Raw genomic sequence first — 24,822 nt, 5'->3', positions numbered from 1 at the left:
AGAAAAAAAGGAAACAATAAATATTAGTGTAAAGAAGATGAACTAGAAAACAGGAAAACAACAGAGAATATCAATGAAACCAAATGTTGATTCTTTGAAAAGTTCAACAAAATTGACAGAGCTTTAAATAGATTTATTAAGAAAGAAATAGAAAAGGCACAGATAACCAAAATTAAGAATGAAAGGATACGGTATAGACCATAGTTAGTGGTAATAGCCTAATGATGTTCTCTCATAGTCTGTAATAAATGTTTCACAACAATGTAATGTGCTGCTGGAGGGATATTGTATGGGATTCTGCACATTGTGTATGATTTTAAGTTCACAACTTCTCTAATAAAAATATATATTAAAAAATAAAGCAGAAAAATAGGCATATTCTTGTACGTAAATTATACCTCAATAAAGTTGATAACAAAAGAATGAAAAAGGGATGTTAGCATTGTCATTTCAGAAATTAAAAATATTATAAGAAAAATGAATACTACAATTTTATGCCAACAAATTTAAAAAGTAGAAGAAAGGACAAATTCCCAGAAAAACACAAATTGTCAAAACTGGCTCCAAAGGAAATAGAAAACCTGAATAGCCCTATAACAAGAAAATAAATTGAATTAGTAATTTAAAAGTTCCCATTAAAAAGACCTGATCCAGATTACTTTATTGGTGCATTCTATCAAACATATACCAATGCTGTACAAACTCTTCCAGAAAACAGAGGAAGGACCACTTCCCAAATCACTCTATGATGCCATTATTACCCTTATACCAAAACCAGAAAAAATTAAGAAAACTATAAACCAGTATCTCTCAGAAATACAGAAACAAACATACTCAACCAAGTATTACAAAACAAAATATTAATGTATTGCTTGATTTTCACTTCATAGAAGTGTTGATAGCATCAGTCAGTTTAGAGAACACAGAAAGGAACTGGCAGAAGACTTCATTTTTAGGCACGTTGAATGTAACATACTTTTGGGATATCTAGGTAGCTATAGTAGTTAAATAATATTAGTCTGGAACTCAGGACAGAGGTATGAGCTGGAGATCTAGATTTGGAAGTTGGTATAAGGTAGTAAATATAACTTGAGAAAGTAATGGTAGAAGAGTTGCTCACACAGGAAACACCAAAGCAGGTTATCTACTATCCTTAAAGTTCAGGATCAAGAATAATTTTGGAACTCAGAAATCTCAGTGAAGACATTGTTTAGAATACCCTTGGAATAGCCTCAGCTCAAGATGTGTCAAGAGACAATATCCCAAGGAATAAAAAATCAAAGAATATTATTTAGTTCCATTCTTTCATTTTTCAGACAGGCAAATGATACACAGACATTAAGCAGCTTGCCCATATTCAGGAATTTTCAATGATATTTGGGTCTAGAACTTGGCCCGTTCTTTCTTCTTCTGGAGGCCTTTTTTCTTATCCTACATTATCAATAATCATAATTGTTGTTAGAATGTAGGATGGAAATAAAGAGCTTTATGATTAAAATACTGAGAGTTAAAGATATACAAATTCTGTTGAACAGATGAGATTCATTATCTGTAGAAGTAAACTAAGACGTTTTCAGATGTATTATAAAGTATATTTAGGAATTTAAGGAGGCAGGACTATCAAGTGAATATAACTGAAACAAGCTAAAACATAACCAAGATATGTTTTCATTTTGTAGTTATGCAATTCTAAGTTACTTTCTTTTAGTCTTGGTTTCCACATATGTAAAATGTGAATAACATCTATATCACAGGATAATTATAGAATTAAACAATACAGTGTTATGTGAAAGCAACTAGCATAAAGTCTAATATATAGGAGACATAAAAATTGCTATTTGGGTTTGGATCTTTTTAGCACTGAAAAAACAAGCTAAGAGGGCTTTTCTATTCTCAGCATTAATGCACATATTTTTATTTCTATCTGACCAAAGTAGGGTTTTAGAGTATTACTGCTTCTCCTTAAAAAAAGGCTTTGAAGAACCTTTCTCAACATACTTAGTAAAGCTTAACTACAGGGGAAACCTAAATGTGTGCCTAAGGTATTTCTCCCTTACTTAATCAAAGTATTTTGACAAAGCTGCCCCCAAAGTTTTTAAAAAAATGTTAACATCTTTATTAACATATAAACCACCTACCATAAAACTCATATATTTAAAGTCAATGATTTTAGTATATTCATATTAGTGCAACCATCACAACAATCTAAGTTCCAGACATTTTCATCTATGCCAAAATGACACTCCTTACCTATCTGCAATCATTCCTCATCACCCATCCTCATCCCTAGGCAACCATTCATCTGCTTTTTCCTTTTATAGATTTGCCTATTCTGGATTTTTCATATAAATGGAATCATACAATATGTGGTATTTTGTGGCTAATGACTTTCACATAGCATTGTTTTCAAGGTTCATTCAGGTTAAAGCATGTATTAGTACTTCATTTATTATGGATGGATATTCCACTATATAAACACACAATGTTTTATTCATCTATTCATCAGTTGATGGACATTGAATTTGTTCCCATGCTATGGTAATTATAATTAATGCTGCTAAGAACAACTGTGTGCAAGTATTTGTGTGGACATTAAGTATTCAGTTCTTTTGGGTAAATACTTAAGGAGTGGAACTGAGGGGCCATATGTACCTCTCTGTTTAACTTTTTGAGGGAATATCAAACTGAATTCACAAGTAGCTGTATCATTTAATATTCCCACTAGCAATATATGAAGGTTCTGAATTCTCAACATCTTCCTCTATACTTGTTATTGTCTGTTTTGATTATAGCTATCCTAGTGAGTATGAATTGGTATCTCATTGTGGTTTTGATTTTCATTTTCATGGTGATTAATGAGGTTGAACTTTTTTTCATGTGCTTATTGACCATTTCTATTTCTTCTTTGGAGAAATATTCAAATATTTTGACAATTTTAAATTGGATTATTTGTCTTTTTATTACTGAGTTTGTAAGAGTTCTTTATACATCCTGGATACAAGTCCCTATTCAGATAAATGATTTGAAATATTTCCCACATTCTGTGGATTGTCTTTTCACTTTCTTGATGGTATAGTATCATTTGAAGCACACTTTTTAAAAAATTTTGATGTAGCCCAATTCATCTGCTTTTCTGTCACTTGTACTTTTGGTGACACATCTAAAAAACAATTGCCTAATTCAAAGTCATGAAGATTTACTCCTATGTTTTCTCTAAGAGTTTTATATTAATAGTTTCAGATCTTATATTTAGGCCTCTGAGTCATTATGAGTTAATTTTTTAGTATAACATAAGGAAAAGGTTCAATTTCATTCTCTTGTCTGGATAGTCAAGAGCACCATTTTTTGAAAAGATTATTTTTACCCATTGAATTGACTTGGTACCCTTGTCAAAAAACAAACAAAGTGACCATAATATATAAGGGATTACATCTGAACTCTAAATCCTATTACAATGATTTATATCGTCTTTCCTATGCCCAAATCATATTGCCTTGATTACTACAGCTGTATACTAAGTTTTGGTATCATAAAGTATGACTCCTCTTCTCCTTTTTCATATTGTTTTGACTATTTTGGGTTCCCTGCATTTTTACAGTTTTGATCTCCCAAACCTTTATGTTTAAAACCTATCAGTCAGCCATCTTCTGTGGATTATAACTATACCAGAGGTCTGGAGTTACCACTAGGGGTGTAAAAAAAAAAAGGCTCACTAATGTTATCCCTTTAATATTAGTAGCTTAAGCAAGACGAAAATAATGTCCAAGGGAGCTCTGATCATCAAGGTGGTAAAGTGAGCCACTCTAGGACTCCATCTGCCCCCTCCCCTGCCCCCAGAGGCCTTAAGCAACAAACAAGAGCTGCCAGAATCATTATTTTTTAATTTCCAGAAAACAGTTAAGGGGTTGCAGTAACATGGCAAGAACTGAATCAAGAAAAGGGCAACTTAATGTTAGGAGCTCATGGTGTCTAGGTTGTCCCCTCTCCCATCCTTTCACTGGCTTGGTGCAGAGCTGCCCTATGCTCCCAGTGCCGGTCCTTGGTCCCAGTTGTAGAGGGGGCAGCATAACCCTTGTGCATATTCTGGGAGCATGTATGTCTCTGCCAATCCGTCTGGTGGTCTCCTCAGGGAATGACCTAGGATTCTAGTTATAGGATCACCATTCCAGAATTTGCCCTGCATGTAGAAAGTAGATCACAGTGATCCCCCAAAGAATGCTGTAGGAGAACAGTCAAATGACAGCTGTCCAGGGCAAAGGTTTGCTGGTGGTGGGACATATAGTGCAGTGTCTGAGACCATGAGGAAACACTGTTTCCTAGGGAATTGGGGACATTTGGATCAGTGTAAATGGGGGAATTTTTTTTTAAGGAGTTACCAGGGATTGAACCCAGGACCTCATACATGGGAAGCAGGTGCTCAACCACTGAGCTACATCCACTACCCAACAAGAGTTGGGTTTGTTTTGTTTTCAGGAGGTACTGGAGACAGAACCCAGGACCTTGTATGGGAAGCAGTTGCTAAACCACTCGAGATATATCCACTCCCCATGGAGGAATTCTTAGGGCCATTTGTGCATGGCCAGAATAAGACACATGTGCAGAAAAGACCAGGGAGGGTGCTATGGTTCTGCCTCAGGCTATTCTCTAATCTTATTATTAAACAGCTAAACTCTGAGAGCCCAGGCTAATCTGTAAAGACTAAGAAAGGTGATTTAGAAAACTGAGTGTCTAAATTCCAGAGATAGCAAGTCAAAATATCAAAGTGACCAGGTGACAATGAATGATTACAAACCATACAAAGAAACAGGAAATGATAGCTCATGCAGAGGAAAAGAATCAAGAATTAGGAACATCAACATGGAAGACTAGAACTTTAAGATACCAGACAAAGACTTTAAAAAACGGTCTTAAATATACTCAAAGAACTAAATAAAAACATGAATAAGAACTAAAGGAAGTCAGGAAAATGATATATGAACACCAAAAGAATGTCAATAAAGAGACTGAAATCATGAAAAGGAACCAAACAAAACTGAATACCGCAGTAACAAAAATTAAATATAAAAAATACCTCCCTGGCAGGTTCAAAAGTATATTGGAGCTAGCAGAAAAAAGAATCAGTGAATCTGGAGATAGACCATTGAAATTATTCAATCTGAGGAGAAGAAAGGAAAAAAAAGAATGAAGAAAAGTGAACAGAACCTGTGAAACCTGTGAGAATCCCTTAGGTATGTCAACACATGCATTGTGTGAGTCCCAGAAATAGAAGAGAAAGAGAAAGAGGAAGAAAGAATATTTGAAGAAATAATGGTTGAAAACTTCCCAAATGTAACAAAAGACATGAATATACACATTCAAGAAGCTCAATGAACTCCAAAAAGGATAAACCCAAGTAGACCCATATCACAACATATTATAATCAAATTGTCAAATGACAAAGATAAAGAGAATTCTGAAATCTTCCAGAAGCAACAGGTCATGTACAAGGGTACTTCAATAAGACTAGGTGCTGATTTTCCATGTGAAACCATGGAGGCAAGAAGGCAGTGGAATGACATATTTAAAGGGTTGAAAGCAAAAATTGCCAGCTAAGAATTCTACATCTGGCAAAACTATCTTACAAAAATGAGGGATATTAAGACATTTCCAGATAAAAACTGAGGGATTTCATCACCATGAAACTGCCCCTACAAGAAATGCCAAAGGTATTCCTTCAATTTGGGAGGAAAGGACACTATACAGAGATCCAAGTCACATGAAGAAATAAAGATTTCCAGTAAAGGAAGCCATTCTACCACCAAGAGGAATTACAAAAGGAGTCAACCTCCAGAAGTCGTCAAGGTCAAAGCATATAGATGGAAGACATGTGATCTTGGAAGCCATTGTTAAGTTACTCGATTAAAAAACCTTTAAGCTTTCCCTACCACTTGACTTTCTGTAATGTGATTCAATAATTTTTTTATTAAGTTAAAAAATGTCCATGACTGAAGTACAGGAAAAGTAGAAACTTAGGGTAGAACAGTCCAGTGGGCTTTTAGTTTGAAACCCCAATTAAAGACAGGATCTAAGACAGGATTCAGGGAAAGTTAGGAAGAAGTATTCAAATCAATGCCTGAATATAAGGGCAGGATAGAAGCTGATAAAGGAAAAAGAAACAATTAGTAAGAAAGGTCCCAAATTACAGTAGTTCCTTTGTTTAAAATGCTTGTCTTGGCAAATCATCTCCTTACTACTGTATATTAAATTTAGTTGTTTGAATGAGGAATTAAGTTTTTGCAAATTCAGGTTGAAAAATTCATAACTGTAGTCTGAATCTCAAGCTAGGTATAGTTTCTTAGTTTAAGCCATATGACTGAGGTACCAATTTACCTATTGGTAGTATATCTGAACTACAGGAAAGTAACCAAGAAGGAAAAGAAAAATAACCCCTTAAATGATGCAAGCCCAAATATAAATTTATAAACATGACAGCAAATACGCCAGTCTTATCCATAATTACCTCTGAAGCATTTAGTACTCATTAAACCACATTAATACCTCACCTTCAAAGATGGTGGCTTAAGGCAAGTTAGTTATTTTAATTGAGGAGTATAATAAAGTAGCTTATCTAAGGAACTATGCTTAAAATTTATGAAATTTTTTTACTCTGGCTCTTTTGGATGGAACGTTTTATCCCATAGTCATACCAATTGCGTATATGCATTTATTGGCACTCATCAGATATTTCGTGGCTAAGCAAAATCTAATCACAATGAGAAAGCAACATAAATGTTTGACTCTATAAAGATATATTTGTTGTAATAATAAACTTTATTTTTAGAGGAGTTTCACATTTACAGAAAAATTACACCAAAAGTATAGGGAATTCCCACATAATCCCCCTCCCCAACACATACACAGTTTCCTCTATTAAACATTTTACATTAGTGTAGTACATTTATTAAAATTGATGAACCAATAAAAATTGTTAGTAACCAAAATCTAGAGTTTACATTATGGTTTACATTTTGTGCTGTACAATTTTATAAGCTTGGACAAATGCATAATATCATGTGTCTGTCATTGCAGTATTATACAGGACAATATTACTGCCCTAAATATGCCTTGTGTTCCATCTATTCATCCCTTACTCTCCCTTATGAACCCCGGGCAACCACTATCTTTATATCATTGTTATAAGTTAGAGACATATTTTTATAACCATTTGATCATTATCACCTGACAATGACTTCAGCTTATGGCTTCTAACGATGAAGGAAAGACGCAGGAAGATTAATCTACTTTATGTGTAACTTTTCCACAAACCACTAGATTTAAATTAGAATATTTGACAAAGCCAGCATAATAAATGATGGTTGGAGGTCAGAGCTGACCTGTAAATCCAGAAATTAAAACAAAAATAAGCAAATACTTACCTAAAATATCAGAAGCCTCTTAAAATAGGCTCCTGTTCATAGCCCACAATTTAAAATCACATGCTATTTTTCTTTTTTATTGCCTAGAATAAATCTACCCCCAATGTGAAAATATCTTTTCCTATTTACATTACAGATATAGGAAACATATTATCTTATTCTTATTGAGGCAAACAAAAACCAGTTTTTTAAGTTAATTATTATGTAGAATAAGGAACCCATTCCTTCTAATTTAAAAAGTTAGAAAGTAAGTGTATTAGTCAGCCAAAGGGGTGCTGATGCAGAATACCAGAAGCCTGCTGGCTTTTACAAAGGGTTTTTATCTGGGGTAGGCGCTTACAGATACCAGGCTATAATGTGTAAGTTATTTCCCTCAACAAAGTCTATTTCCACGTATTGATGCAAGACGGCTAGCAACGTCTGCCAGGGTTCAGGCTTCCTGGGTTCCTCTCTTCCCAAATCTTGCTTCTCTTTGAGCTCAGGTCCTCTGTTTTCTCCACAAGGTCAGCTGTAGACAATCAGGCAAACAGCTCTGTCTCTCTCTCCCCAGGGTTCTGCCGTGTTTAAGGAACTGTCTCGATTCTTCTGTGTTCTTCTCCTGGCTCAGGTCCTCTCTTCCCAGGGCCTGCTTCTCTTTCCTCTGTGTGCTTTACTTCCTGGGGCTCCAGCTCAAGATTCCAGCATCAAATTCCAAATCAAAACTCCAACATCAAAATACCTCAACTCTGTCCTTTGCCATGCCTTTTATCTGTGAGTCCCCACCCACAAAGGGGTGGGGATTCAACACCCTAATGATGTGGCCCAATCAAATCCCTAGTCATAACTTAATCACGTCTAGGTACAGATCAGATTATAAACATAATCCAGTATCTGTTTTTGGAATTCATAACCATATCAAAGTGCTACAGTAAGATAGCACTTGTTATGAAAAGTAAAGAATTAAATGTTTATGTTTGATAATCTATAGAAGATCTTTATTTGCCCTTCTAATGAATTTAAGACATAAGCACCATTTCTATCTCTTGTCATTCCATATTTCCTATGATTGACTTACAATACAGTTTAAAAGTGATGAAGCAATGAATCTTCAGTTGTGCTTTCCTTTCTTAGACCATTTCACTTACAACCAAGTTAAAATGGCCCATTTTCTCTCATTGAGTAGTTCTGAAAAATTACTGTCTAGTAATATTTCTTGACTATATGTGTAAATAAAAATAAAAGACTAATGTGTTCTCCAAACAGCTGGCTAGATTTATCCAAAATGTGTTATGCACCCAGGTTTCAACATAACTTATTAAAACATAGAGAATTTTAATTGATACCTATATAAAAATTGGGACAGAAATGGTATTTATGCATGATCCTAATTACTTCTGGGAGTATTTGTTCTTTACATCACATATCTTTGATGTACTCACAGAAAACAAAAACAAAAACTCCAGAAGTCCTTCCTGTTTCATATTTAGACTTGTTGATTTAGACGTCTCTGAATTTTAGATAAAAAAGGTCTTATTGTTTCTCTAAAATTCGCAGGGTTTGGTAAAATTATGGAATGATTTTTCTCTCTTTCTTTTACTGAGCTAGTGATGGCTATAATAACCTACAATTTCTATTACTTAGAAATCAAATCGAACTTTTACTTTAAAAGTTCTCTCCTTACTAAGTTTTAAAATGTACTGTCATTTAAATTAGATATGTTACAGATGCTACTAAAATGAGGAATAGTCTTCACTATTGCAAAGATGAAAATCTTAGTGATTTGGCCATAAAAAGGAATATTTTGATACATGCAACAACATGGATGAGCCCTGAAGATAATCTTGAGTGAAATAAGCCAGATGCAAAAGGACAAATATTGTATGATCTCACTGACATGAAATAATTAGAATAAGCAAATTCATAATCAGAACTGGAATATATGTTACCAGAGGCTGGAGTGGGGTAGGGAATGGAGAGTTAGTGCTTAACTTGTACAGAGTTTCTATTCAGATGATGGAAACATTTAATAATGGATGGTGGTGGTGGTAGCAAAATATTGTTAACTGTGAACCTATTTAACAGCACTAAATTACGTATGTGAAGGTGGCTGAAGGTGAAATTTTAGATTGTACATTTTACTAGAATAAAAGCAAAAAAAAACATAGGATGTACAACACAGTAAACCCTGTTGTACATGATGGATTATAGTCAATAATGCAATTATAATAACGTTCTTTGATAAATTGTAAATTATGTACCTCACTAATGCAAGGTGTTAATAATGGGGTGGTATATATGAGCTTGTATTTTCTTTTGCTGTTATTAATAACCCTTTTTGAGTTTCTATTTTATGAATGATTTTTTATAAACTTACAATTTCTCTAATATATATATATATATATATATATATATATATATATATATATATAAATCTTGATGTGAAAATATAATGCTATGACAATTAAAAAAACATTATACTTCCAAGCAAAACAGAACACTGACTGGTATCTTGTACATGTCTTTAGTAAAACCTCTAAAAATAGGTAAATGAAACCAGCAAACTTTAGAGCTCTGTGGTACATGAGGAAAGATGTAAACTCATTTTGAAACAATCCTTTCTTGATAACTGAGCATACCCAACTATTAGAAGCATATGAGTGTTTTCAAGGGAGAATTCCAGCTCTCCAAGTTTTGGAGGGTCACATAATTTAAAGGAGAAGGAAAGATAAGCAGAATAGTGAACCTAACAGAGACTGAACCTGAAACTGAATAGGGCAGAAAAACAGTGATAAAGGCACAAATGTGGGAGCACTGGGAGAGAAACTCCCAAGACTGAATATTCTGGGTACATATTAGAAAAGAATGGGCTATAAAAAAGTTGGGGAAAGAAAAATTTTGATGGCCAATGTAAAGGTTCTGTGCCTGGAACTGAGATGATATATATGTATATATTTTAGGTACTGATTTTATGTACTGGAGACAAAGATTGAAGCTGGGACATCCTATGTGGGAAGCCAGTGTTCAACTACTGAGTCACATCAGCTCCCCTGAGTTGGTTTTTTTGTTTGTTTGTTGTTTGTTTTTAGGAGGTACTAAGGATTGAACCATTTGGGAAGCAGGCGCTCAACCGCTTGAGCCACATCCCCTCCCCAAATATTTTTAATTACATGTTTGCATTGTGATTTATTATTAAAGGGAAAATTAATCTTACCAATAGTACATTATAAGTAACTTTGCATATTTTCATTTTCTACTCTGAAAAGAGAGGTAAAAGGGTCTATACTCCAAATAAAATAGTAAAGCCAATGTTTATTTTTATTTTGAATTTTTAAAATATAAATAATTACAATTTGATCATTTTTATTTATCTGTTTTTAAAAAATGGGGTTCCTAACCATTGAAAAAGCAATTTTTTAAAAATGAAACTCTTTACATATCCATGAAAGACAAACTAAACATCAGACTTGGGCTCTCTTAACCATCCTTCGCGAAGAGTATTTGCCCTCTCTAAAGTTTTACTAGATGTAGTAGTTTTATATTATTGATGAATTCCAAAAATAAATATTGGCTTATGTTTGTAAACTGGTCTTTTCCTCTGGACATATTAGAGTGTATTGGATTCAGAGGTTTTACTTTGATTAAATAATGATTAAGGCTTTTATTGGGCCATGTCAATAGGACATTGCATCCCCACCCCCTTGGTGGGCAGGTTCTCACAGAGAAACCCCACTGCAGAGAAGGGAGGTTAGAGTCTTGAGCTGGAGCCCTGGGAAGTAAGTACAGAGAGGAGCTTGGTTGTATGGAAAGAGAAGGCCCCGGGGAAGAGAAAAAAGCCATTTGCCTAACAGTCTACAGCTGGCCATGTGGAGATAAAAGAGCAGCTGAGCCCTGAGACAGGTAAGTTCTGGGAAGAGAGGAACCCAGGAAGCCTGATCCTGGTAGATATCAGCAGCCATCTTGCTCCAACACGTGGCAAAATACTTTAGTTAGGGAAGTAACTTATGCTTTATGGCCTGGTAACTGTAAGTTTCTACCCCAAATTAATACCCTTTATAAAAACTACCCTTTTCTGGTATTTTGCATCAGCACCCCTTTGGCTAGGTAAATAAATATGCCACTATTTTGCTTTGGGCCAGGTTATATAAATAAAGTTGATCTTCTAGGTATTAATTAAAAGATATATAGACTGTTTTAAAAGTGCTGTCACTCTGCAGCAATGACAGGAAAATGCTTTTTCAAAGTCTTGCTGAATTCTCAAATATAGTTCAAGTGGTTAAAATCCATATTATGTTAAAGTACAAGGTAGGTATATATAATAAACAGCAAATATAGTAAGGAAAGATCAAGTTATAATAATTTTTTTCTTTGTTTTTAGGAGGTACTGGGTACCAAACCTGGGACCTTGTACATGGGAAGCAGGCACTCAATCACTTGAGCTACATCCGCTCCCCTATAATAATTTTTAACTCATGGCGTTTCTTATAAAGGATAAATCTTTAATCTCACTTCTGTTTTAATGATGTGACTTAAGAGAATTTAATTTCTTTAGTTTCAGTCTTTAAAAAAAATAAACATAGAAATGAATAGGAAAGATACTATGAATTCCTTCTGAATGGGCCACACTAACCATAAGCCTTTTTTTAAAAATGACTTAATTGTTAAATAATTACCTCTGTGCTAATATCATGATATTCCGTTGAAGATGCCCCGCACTTAAGCCTGAGTTTTGCCACCAGTTGCTCAAATTCTTTAACTTCACTGAAACGGAAAGCTGTTTTTCCTTTGATGCTAATGATGACCGACTTGCTGGAATCATTTGTCTTATCTATAGCTAAGACCTGTAAGGGGGGAACATATAAAGAAATCTCATGTTTTCCCTTATTGCTGACACCATTAGGCAAAATGTGTTAGGCCTACTGTTTTGTGGCTAAAAGTTTTGGTATGTGGTATGATGTTTAAAAAAGTAGACTTTGTATCACTGATATAAGTCATCTCAGCACGTTATTTCACTTCTCAAGGAAAAGGTTTCACTAACACATAGATTCTAAAAATGATAATACAAATGTAAAAATTCAGTAATAAAATATTGTTTATTTACTTCTGACTTAAACAAAAGCTATTAGTTCTCTTCTTTTTGACCATGTGCATCAAATGTGATATTCTAAGTTTTGTATTCATGTCAAAGAAGCTTGAGTGATCATGTTCGATTTTGAGACAGTCTAACCCCTTATTTTGTTTTTAAATTTTAATTTTTTTCTATTTTCACTTTCAATAAGAGCTGTTAAGTCTCCACTAACAGTAACTGAGAACATCTCAGAAGCTCATACTCATATCCTGAGGAACAACACTGAAATAAAAAAAATAATTGCTTTAATATTACTAAAAATATATTAATTACTGAGATTATAGTAAATTACAGAATTAAAGGACATTTTACACTGTGAATGATAACCTTTTCAACCTAAAAACTGATATATATATAACCAAATGTACATTACCTCTCGTAATGGAATGATAACACTACAAAGATTGCCATCTTGACTAGCAAAGCAGATATAGTTTTCTGAAATGCACATTTTTCCATGAGTATTTAAGTGGCTGAATGGCACCCATAAGAAACATTCATGTACTTCTTTCAAAGTCTCTTCTTTGGGCAGCCTGAAAAATGCATTAAATTGCTCACTGTGTGCTCGATTTTCCAGACCTCTGTAAGAAAAAACAAAGTGCTCAAATGATGAATTCTAAAGTATACACATAACTATATTGATAATCTAAATGCATTATAAAGCAGATATATTACATATTAAATCCTATGTTCCTCAAGAAATTATAAAGTGCTACAAATGGACTGATTCTTAACAACCTCATTTTGCTTGCTATTCTTGGCAATCTTATTAGGCAGAAATTCGAAAAGACATAGACTTTAAAACCATCTGTTAGGGTATGATTTGCTGGAAGGCTATTATATAGTCATAATAAGTAAATATGAACTAATCTTGGCAGATAATTTTCAAATTTAGTTATCAGAAAATCATGAAAGCTACCTAGTTCAAACAAAATAAAATTATGATAATTTATGGCACCAAAATTTAGAGGGGAAGAGAAGTCCACACATGAAAATTAAATGAAGCAAAAATTTACATGAATGTCAAAAAAAATTCCAGAGTAGAGACATGATAACACTGTTTGCACAGTGTTGGGCACAGGCTAGACGATAAATACAGATAACTTACTGACAATGTATGAATTTACAAATAAAAAGCAATTGCTTAATAGTACAATTATTTTAGGGGCACTAAACATGTGCTAAGCAGCAATGCCATCTGGGGTAGTAAGTAGATTATGTAAGTTCTAACTCAAATCTAACAAGGTTCAAACTAAATTCATCCTTCTTCCCTCTTATATTTGATGTTGTACCTTATCATGCTTTCAAAATAATTATAATAAATATGAACAGAAAATCATGTTAATTTTTTACCTCACTTAAATTGTAATCTGATGGGTTATTTCACTATTGTTTAAAATGGTGTAGTCTAGTTATAGGTATATGAATGGACAGATTTCCATGATGTATAATTGTAAGGGGGTAAAAAGCAGATTATAGAAGACTATGTGATGTTTGTCCCATTCATTCTTTATAAATATTTTTTAATTCATGCATTAAAAAGCCTGAATGTATATATACTAAACTTAGCCATCGTTATTATGCTTCTATATTGCTTGAATTATGGAAGTAATACATACTTGAAAAATCAATAAGCAGAAGCAATTAAGATATTTCATTTTAGAGGAAAAATCATTTGAAGACCAAGTCTCAATAAGTTCTTCTTAACTTACTAGAAAAAAAGGATTTAGATATATATAATTTTCAATAGGCTCTCTTAAAAATGCACATAGATAAAAATGGATTTACTATATCACATTTAAATACAGACTTGGTAATAAATAACTTATTTGATAGATAAGCTTCTTAGAGGATTTATAAAGAGAAATAAAAAGGCTAAGGAGGGCTCTAACAATTTATTTATCATGGCCAATCATGAAATAAACTATGAAAACATATGCTGAACTAGAATACAACACAAGCAGGATCCATATCGAGATCTATTTATAAATAATATATACTCAACATATTTTTGGTAATAAAGTATAAAAAATCCACCTCACACTAACCTAATTTCTGGAAAAGCAGGTAGAGGATCACAAAAGTATCCTTTTGTATATGGGTTTTAAGAATGGTTCATATAGCCAAGAGGAGGAATTGTATCCAATTAAGACTATGTGGTAACACACAACCCTCCAGGTCACTTGTTCTAATCTATGCAGAGAGTGGTGGCTTAGATTCCTCCTACACTTTCCATACATCCTATACTGTCATCCTCCTTTCCAGAAGCTGCCTTCACTAGCTATTTCTGCATCCTTTCTTCTCCCCCTCCCCTTTGGCATGCTCATTTCAGTCAACTGTTCTGAGTGTTAAGCAGTTAAAAGGGCTCGGTCAGTTAGAGCAAACCAGATATAATGGTAAACAGCTATCAGAAAGATATTTCTGATGTAGGCACTAATAATCATTAACATTTATCTTGTGTTTTATATTTTGCAAAGTGCTTCCACACATCTTTTTATTTTTTTACGATCTCTTTATTTTTTAAAATGTTATATTCAAAAAATATAACAGGTTCCCACATAACCCCTACACCCCCTCACCCCACTCCTCCCACATCAACAACCTCTTTCATCATTGTGGCACATTCATTGCATTGTGAATACATTTTGGAGCACTGCTGCACACATTTTATTACACATTCTTCACAAGTGCTCTCTGAAGTAGATATGGCAGAGGAGGAAACTAAGGTTCTAAGAGATAACAGCTTATCCAGGGATTACTCTCATTTTAAAACACAGATTCCACTAATTTGCCTCTTCATAAAAAATACAACCATGATGCTGCCTATAAATTATTTTTAAAAATAAACAATACACTTGACTATTTCATACCTAAAACTTTGTAGACTACTCATAGAGAAAATTAGAATTAAACACACACAAAAATCCCTCCTCCATTTCTAAAAGCACTCCACGGCAAATCTTAACTGAAACTCAAGAAAAAATTTTCAAACCTAACTTCTATTATTTCTTAGGATTAAATTTCACAGACACGGGGGATACTATTAGTGAAATGCATATGAATAAATACACACAAAAACACACATCAGTGATCAACTAGAAATAAAAACTATCATATAACATAGAAGACTTAACTTTTAAAGCTAATCAATGCTATCATTTTTACGGTCAAACTATACTTTTAAGAGTAAGCATTAATTGAGCTTTGAATACCTTTTGGTGATTTGCAGAGGATCATCAAGGATTGGGTCATTATCAAAAGTTTCCTTATCAAAAAGTCTCCTTATAGCATAGGTTGCCAGCTGTTCCATAAGAAGGTATGTTTGGTTAATGTGCAAAAACATTGAAAAGTAGTGACTTTCCCCTTGGGAACACACATGAATACTCTCTGTCAGTATGACATTTGAAGTCTTTTCAAGTTTTGAGACTGCATCCCAGGAGATAACGAGTTTTACTGCAAATAAGAGTTATAAACAGCTATGATTAAAATTTTCAATATTAACTAATGTTTATTAATCAGGTCTTGTTTTTTTTAAGATTTATTTTTTATTTATTTCTCCCCCCTTCCCCACCCTCCCCCCACCCCAGTTGTCTGCTCTCTGTGTCCATTTGCTGTGTGTTCTTCTGTGTTTGCTTATATTGTCAGCAGCACCGCGAATCTGTGTCTCTTTTTGTTGTGTCATCTGGCTGCGTCAGCTCTCCGTGTGTGTGGTGCCACTCCTGGGCAGGCTGCACTTTTTTTGCACTGGGCGGCTCTCCTTACAGGGTGCACTCCTTGTGTGTGCGGCTCCCCTACACAGAGACACCCCTGCATAGCAAAGCACTCCTTGCATGCATCAGCACTGCTCGTGGGCCAGCTCATCACACGGGTCAGGAGGCTCTGGGTTTGAACCCTGGATCTCCCAGGTGGTAGGCAGACACTCTATCCATTGAGCCAAATCCGCTTCCCTTACTCAGGTCTTTTGCAACCATAGTTAACTATCTGGATAAATGTTTTCACCAGTTAAAATACTTTGGAGTTCAAGACTAGCTAAAAATTTGAAGCATAACCATGAACATAACTGGTAATTATAGAAAAGAAATAATTTTAAAGATATTTTAAAAAACTATTCTGATTTGATACTTAAATTTGTTTCTATACATCATTACAGAAAATAGTAAATATTTTCAATAACTACTGATGTAAAAGCTTTTGGATATATGCTATAAATGGTACAGTTTGATTCTTTGTGGCTGCAATGTTAGATGTGGGTCATTAGGTAGTATGGCTACTACATTTATACTGAATGTTTAAAATAAGGACTCAAGCAAGTAGTTTAGAACAAGCAATGGAAAGTAGTTGTACACATTATCGTCATCATTTAATGTTTATTCACTTTTCACAAGTTGCAAGGTGTTTGTGTCTATTCACAACTCTAATGGATCCTATGTTAAGCAGCCAGTTTTAAAAGGGTTCTTCTTTAGATGAAGTGAACTTTTTAATGTACAGTTTAATTATCTTTAATATCAATCAAATTCAATGTACTTTATATACAACCTAACACTACCACAGACAACCTAACACCACCAAAGTATTGATAGGTCAGTCAGCAAGTTAAAAGCTTTGGTAAGCAATGGAGACCACTTACTTTCTGATCCCAATAAAAAAGAATAGAAACTCAGAAAGTTGGTGCTAAGATAGAGCCAACCCTGACAGGGAACCCGTCCTTTCCAGTAACTGCATGAGTAATAGGTCACTAATTTCTCCTGCTCTGGTAAACCAAAACATTTTTCAAATTTTAAAAGGGCTTCTCGAAACTTCTCCGGATCATCTTCTTTTGCAAAAGAGTGTTTTCCCTCTTCAGCAATCAATCCCTAAAGGAGACAAAACATTTTCTGAAAATTCATCATCACCTACCAGCAAAAATTTAATTTAAAATTAAATCACATATTAAATTTTAAATAGTTGATTGAATACAACTGTATGTATCTGTAGAGGTACATGTATGATATATATTTATGTGTGCACATACATACTTTTCTTAGGACAGATGTCAGTAGATCTCCTTCAGTTTTGTAATTAGGTTTTTTCTAATCCCTGACAAGGAGCTACCACAAATACAAAAAACTGCTAAATATATTATTGTGTATGAATAAAGAGTTTATGCAAACTCCAAACTTAAGAGACAATGAAGTGAAAATATTTTTAAAAGCACTAACAAGGGCACTAAAGATAAAGCACTGAATTTACAATTTTCTTTAGCACTAATTCTGACACTAAACTTGAAAGGTGCCAGTATGATCTTCCATGCAACCTCTGTTCCTCACATAAAAGGGTCAAAAATTTTAGCAGTCCATCTACAAATATATCCATGTCACTTACTCTTATCTTTCCTTGTACAAAATTAGTAATATCTTCATTTGAATCAAACACAGTTAAGGTCTTCATGATGTTTTGTTCCAACCAATCCCAATGCTTGGTTATTTCTTCTCTGTTGGCTCCTGATTAATAATTCAAGACAGTAATAGACTTGAGAAAATCTCCAGAACAAAACTGTTTTGATACTTACAAGCTGAGTTTAAGAAGAAACAAAATGATATTTACTGATTTTCAAAAAAGATGGTCATAAAGAATAAATGCACATCAACAATATTTTTCACTATAAGTAGAAAGAATAAAACATTTAATCAAATGGGAGAAATGTATATACAGCTCATGAGAAAGGATACAAATTCTGAAAACAAGATGCCAGTAACTAGTGCCTATAAAACCGGTATCTTTTAAAAGAGTATACAGAGCACCAGAAAATACATATAAATAATTCAATCCTTGGTCTTCCAATAATACACTACTAACTGACTATAATCTGTGGGAATGAAAACTCTATGCACATGACAATCTTATGCACACTGGTTAAATGTGGATTTCAACTATGGTTACTCTACTTATTTTAGAAGGTGTGAAGCCTTGCTCAGAGTCACTCCATCCATTAACAGGCCTAGTAAAATTACAGAAATTTGATGAAGGAAGTCAGAAAACCTTTCACAAGGTTAAATACACGTGATGTGCTGAATCAGTGTTAGGTGGCTTGTTGAGAGTCAGATTAAATATTAATTAGCTCTGCGTTGTTTTGTCTTGAAGAACAGTATTTCCATATCCCCTACCACTCACATACCTTTAAGATCTTCAAAGCACTGTGGATTATACAAATTTCACTCAAAAGAAATAGCTTGATTTCTTAGTATGTTTTATAATGTACAGATACTGACATATTTAAAAAATTACTGACGCTGCAAAATTGCTCAGTCCCTACAATTCAATTAGACTTTTATTCATGTTACTAGAGCCACAATGCCAAATATAACAAAATTCTTTAATAAACCACAAATAAGAGCCATTGAGAAGTTTTAAGTCCTTTATTTTGTTCCTTTATAAAAAAAAACTTCAATAGTAGGTTAGGTACTATATTTCCTTATTATGTTAATTTTGGGAAGCAAATTATATAATCATCTTTTTAAAAAAGTAGAAAGGATGTTTTTCTCTAAATAGATTCTGTCAACCAGATTTAGAGTTGAGGTACACAAGCCCAGTGATGTCAGCAAATGTAATGTGTTTTCATTTAGTTTAAATGGCATTCACTTTAAAAGAGCTAGAAAAGACCCACCAGCAACACTAAAGGAAATTTAGAAGGAATTTCAAACAAGTGAGATATTTTAAAAATTAATTGAAGTCTAATATATTGCCAAATTCAATTAATAGGAAAATGAAATGGTAATGACAGGTTTAAATATTAGAAATAGAATATACAATAATTTAGAAAAACTAAGATAAAGTAAAAAAATTGTGGTATTAAAAAATGAAAAATATCATATGAAAAACTTTTTTGACATTTTGCTTTTCATCACTGGAATAGGTGTTGCCCTGTATGTACCGTGGCAAGGCAATCTCTTCCATTTCTTCCTCATCGCCATCCCAGTGTCTTCAGGATGGAGGAATAAAATATGGATTAGAGTGGACTTACTGGTGTTCTACTAGAGAAATATTGTGACTCTAGCAATAGAAAAAATTATATCACTGATGTGGAGACAGTGGCCACAGGAGTTGCTGAAAGTAGAGAGAGGGAAAAAGAGGTGTGATATCAGGGCATTTTCAGGACTTAGAGTTGTCCTCAATGATATTGCAGGGACAGGTGCAGGACATTATATATCATGCCATAATCCACTGAATGGATTGGGAGAGAGTGTAAACTACAACATAAGCTATAATCCATAGTGTGTAGCAATGCTCCAAAATGTACTCATTAAATGCAATGAATGTACCACACTAATGAAAGAAGTTGTCAAAGTGAGGAATGGGGGGTGGGTGGGGAGTGGGGTATATGGGAACCTCTTCTATTTTTTAATGTAACATTTTTGTGATCCATGTACTTTTAAAAAAAGATAATAATAAAAAATTTTTAAAAATTAAAAAAATTTAATTGTATGCCTAATGTTCACACATATGAACTTTCCAGAAATTCATGGGTTTTTGTTTCTTTTTAATACATACTTAATTATACCTAGTTTAGAAGAAAGGGGGAGGAGAGAAAGAAAGGAAAAGGCAGTCCTTTGACACTAAAAAGGCCAGAAATCTGGGATTGTAATAGCACCACCATCATAATGGCATCATAAAAGAAGTAACAAATGGTCACTGTTTTTTCTTAAATGTTGTGCTGCTTTGTTAGGAAGAATTATCCTAATTCCTTTTCTATCCACTATATATATGTGGTCACATCTGAACCACCTCAGCATGAATAAATATTATTACTTAGAATTACCTGCAAAACTCCTGTATATTTCAAGGATACAATGCAATTTTTTGAGAAAGGAGGTGCGTGACTAAAATAGGTTCACCCTTTCAAGCTTATACTTCCTTAAGGAACCTTTACGTTTTGTGATCATATGAGCCCAAATTTTCCTCATATGAGTTATCTGATTTTCCTCATGAGTTATCTGATATTAGAGATAAAACAACATATTTCAAAGGGAAGTTCCCATCTTCTCAGCAGTAGAAGTTAAAAAAACAGTCATATAGTGGTAGCACCGACCAAAATCTTCCCAGAATCAGCACTGCTGGAACACAAGCTTCAGGACCCTCACATCCAGCACTAATAATCGGTAACCCTCCTTAAATAATTAGATGTCTTGCCATTCTCTTAAAGTGGAATTACACATACAACTTGTTTCTAAATCTCAAAACAACGAAGGAATATAAGTAAGTTTAAACATTCAATTTCTTAGTACCCTTATTTAATGTTGAATTATATGTTTCTAAAATCATACTCACCACATGCAATAGACCAGTAAACTTGAGAATCTGGTGTCTGGTGAAGGATACGAAATGGAGCTACTTTAGCAGTAGAGTCTAAGACTGAATCAAGAGTCCCAACCAGAAGCCCTGTTGTAAAAGAGATTGTAGAAATAAGAATTGCACAAGAGAGAAATAAAAATCAAAATGACCGGGAAACGGACTTTGGCCCAGTGGTTAGGGCGTCCGTCTACCATATGGGAGGTCCACGGTTCAAACCCCGGGCCTCCTTGACCTGTGTGGAACTGGCCCATGCGCAGTGCTGATGCGCGCAAGGAGTGCCGTGCCACACAGGGGTGTCCCCCGCGTGGGGGAGTCCCATGCGCAAGGAGTGCGCCCGTGAGGAAAGCCGCCCAGCGTGAAAAGAAAGTGCAGCCTGCCCAGGAATGGCACCGCCCACACTTCCCATGCCGCTGAGGACAACAGAAGTGGACAAAGAAACAAGACGCAGCAAATAGACACCAAGAACAGACAACCAGGGGAGGGGGAGAAATTAATTAAATAAATAAATCTTTAAAAAAAAATCAAAATGACCTTATATGAAATTGAATTAATAAATTTATTTAAAAGATTTTTTAGCCCAAAGAGTTCTTATGGAGATTTTTCTTCAAGAAAATAAATTCCTGATGAAGAGATTACAGCATGGCTATGTGAATAGTGAGACATTTCTTGAGAAAATTATCTTTCAATTAACATAAGTCAGGTTCAACTGCCCCAATCTCACAATATATTTGCAGCACTTATATACCTGCTTTATAAGGTCATGTATACGGTAGATAAGATGTGGACTCTAGTACCAGAGACTGTCTGGGTTTGAATTCTGAGGTACCAACTTAATGTTTCTTCTTGAGGTACCAACTTAAGCTAGTTAAATCTCTTACACTTTCTGTCTTCATTTGCAAAATAATGGGGTTATAACAGAAACTACCATAGAAGGTTATTGTAAAAATTAAGTAAGCTATTATTGCATGTAAAGCACTTAAGAACAATCCCTTGCACACAATAAGCATTCAATAAATGCTAGTATATATTATTGTAAGAAAAAATAGATATTTAAACAAGATAAAATCTTGATTAACTATAATGCTTAGGTAAAGGGATTTTCTTCTAAACAATCAATTCTTAATACCTCAATTTAGAATTCAAGGCTACTTATCAATTAGTTCCACTTTAATTGCCTGATTATATTTCCTAGTACTCCCTAAAACAATGATTGCTGTTTTCTTAAACAACCAGCTAATTTCTGACTTAGGATCTTTAATATTCTCTCACTCTACCTAGAAATGCTGATCCAAGTATTCCAGCTCAGTCTGGTTAAGCCAAATTCCACATTTTCTTCAAGAACCACTTCTTCCATGAAATCCTTACTGGCAGCCCCAAGTTTTCTCTTTTCTCTGCATATCTATAGCATTTAAAATCTATACTATAAAACCTAGCACAGACTATTTGCTAGTTATTGCATCTATTTTCTAAGTACATCACGTATATTAATCTTGTCTCTTCATCTAGACTGTTAGCTCTCTGAGGACAATATCCATGTCTCTACTGCTGGGTTTGTATCGTTAACTTTATTTATCATTTCTTTTTTTAGGAGGTACCAGAGACTGTTCCCAAGGCTTTGTACATAGCAAGCAGGCGATGAACCACTGAACTACACCTGCTCCCGTACCCTTAACTTTAAACACATTGCTGGGCACAATAGGAGTTTAATTTGCTGACTTAACTATTTTAATAAGAAAGCTGAAATGTATAATTCTACTCTCCTTTTCTGGTATCTTTAATTTGTTGAGTGTTGGTTTTGCTTTATAAGGCACTTTAGTTTAGTATATAGGTTTTTGAGAAAAGATTTATATTAATTACAAATCAGACTTTTGGCTCTTTTCCTATCTTTATCCACTTAAAAGGAGTTAACATTTCAAGCAAGCTCTGAATTAGAATATAGGTAGGCTAGTAGATGTAAGGAAGTTATTACAAGCATAGAGGGAGAAAAAATAGAAGAGTAGGAGAAAGAACCAAGAAAAAAAGAAAAAGTTGGCTTAGCTGGAAGGTTAAGTGTGGGAGAACGGATGTAGGAATAGATAAAAAGTAAAAAGAGTGGTCACAAATACAGCAAAATATCAATTGTTGTATTTGATGGTGGGAGTAAAGTATAAAGAATATTTTAGCGAGGCAACAAGTGCAGATTATAGAGGAAAGAAGCTATCTGATATGAAAAAATGTTAGGGTATGAATAGAAGATTTTGTTTTAGAATTAGAATTTAGCAGACCCAGATAAGTATTATGAAAGTGGAGGTACTGAGGAAAAGAGAATGAGAATGAAGAGGGAGGACAGAGGAAATGATTACAGTTTAATTAAAAATGAGGTAATTACTAGAGGGTTTAGGGAAAAAAGGAAAAATAATACTTTCAACAAGTTCAGCATGAAGTGAAGTAGTAACTGTGAGAAAATGAAGACTTGTCTAAGAGGTCAAAGATAAAGAATGAAAAGTGGGAGATAAAACATATGCAGAAGTTTACATATACATATATATACATATACTTGACAAAAGTGTCAAAACAAAGGAATTATAACTTCACATAAAAGTATTAAGCAGAAGACCATTAAAACAATCTTTACCTTTCAAGAATTTAAATTCTAAAATAGGGTTTCAAAAAGAAACCATTTATTTCAACTTTACCACTTTGTAAATAAAACTATCTCAAATACTATTTTCTTATTTATATACACTAAAAAAAAAGTAATATTAGAAGAATGGGAGGAAGATATGAGGAAGAACAAAGAAATACAGAAAAGTTTGCTCAGCTTAAATATAACAGTGGGAGTGTGGGCATATGAGAAGGCAGAGAGGAAAAGGAAGGCCATAGTTATTATTCTTGAGTGACATAATATCAATTAGTTGTCTGCCAAAAGTTTATTAGGCTGAGGACAAACTGGTGAAAAGTCACTGGCAAGATCACTTTTGGCAGCAGAAATATGTGCAAGGTTATAGGTATTTTACACTATGCAGAAAAGAAATTGTTCTGGTTTTTTAATGCATTAAAAATCAGGTAGTTAGTATAAAACCATGCAACTGGAATTGGAAGCTAGTGACAGAGTACATTTTTAGTCTCTTAGGGAGCTCTTCTGGCTCATTAAGCAATAATCATCAACAAATTTGTGCAAGTCATTCAGGAATTACTGACAATGCCTGTTCTAAAAGTACAAGAAAATTACAAGCAGGTGACTTTGGGTTCCCTTTCCATATATACAAAAGTTTATTATATGACAGCCTGAACATCCAAGGTCAGGAAGCAGCCTACGCATGGGAAATTCTATAGCTATCCTAAATCAGGAAGAGAAGAGATGTCAGCTGCATTATAGAATAAGAAGTTGAAAAATATCAAGAAATTCAAAGAATCCTTTGAATGACTATATCTGAGTAAGGTACTAATGTTCTAGACGTTGGAAGGTCTACAGGGTTTTGGTAGCATCATGCCATGCAAATAACATCCACCTTCTTAAGTAAATTCACTGCCATAATTTATACACAATACTTTTTTTTTCTCTCTGTGTCTATTTGCTGTGTGATCTTCTGTGTTTCTTTTTTGTCTTCTCTTCTCGTTTTTCTCTACGATTCACGGGGATTCGATCTGGGGACCTCTGATAGGGAGAGAGGCTCCCTATCACTTGTGCCACCTCAGTTCCTGGCTTCCATTATGCCTCACCTTGACTCTCCCCTTCATCCTTTTTATAATAATATATATTTTATTTATTTTTAAAATATACATAGATCACACAAAATGTTACATGAAAATTATAGGAGGTACCCATATACCCCACTCCCCACACCCCCATTTTTCCCATATCAACAACTTCTTTGATTAGTGTGGTGCATTCATTGCATTTGATGAATACATTTTAGAGCACTGCTACACAGCATGGATACTAGTTTACATAGTAGTTTACACTCTCTCCCAGTCCATTCAATGGATTATGGC

The 24,822-nt window shown here is 34.1% G+C and overlaps 1 protein-coding gene across 2 annotated transcripts in view; it reads right to left on the bottom strand.

The window, feature by feature from the left end:
• TBC1D8B (TBC1 domain family member 8B) overlaps positions 1–24,822 on the bottom strand; it is an 83,853-nt gene that overhangs the window by 43,557 nt on the left and 15,474 nt on the right. For both annotated transcript variants that reach the window (XM_004454544.5, XM_004454545.5), the window contains exons 2-7: positions 20,824–20,934; positions 17,881–17,999; positions 17,147–17,372; positions 15,732–15,972; positions 12,893–13,100; positions 12,065–12,232 (exon numbers count right to left, since the gene is read on the bottom strand). In XM_004454544.5, coding sequence (XP_004454601.1) covers positions 12,065–12,232; positions 12,893–13,100; positions 15,732–15,972; positions 17,147–17,372; positions 17,881–17,999; positions 20,824–20,934 — 1,073 coding nt within the window. The remainder of the gene's footprint in view (positions 1–12,064; positions 12,233–12,892; positions 13,101–15,731; positions 15,973–17,146; positions 17,373–17,880; positions 18,000–20,823; positions 20,935–24,822) is intronic.

Source organism: Dasypus novemcinctus, chromosome X (assembly GCF_030445035.2).
Source record: "Dasypus novemcinctus isolate mDasNov1 chromosome X, mDasNov1.1.hap2, whole genome shotgun sequence".
Taxonomy (NCBI): domain Eukaryota; kingdom Metazoa; phylum Chordata; class Mammalia; order Cingulata; family Dasypodidae; genus Dasypus; species Dasypus novemcinctus.
This window is presented reverse-complemented; position numbering and strand designations above follow the sequence as displayed.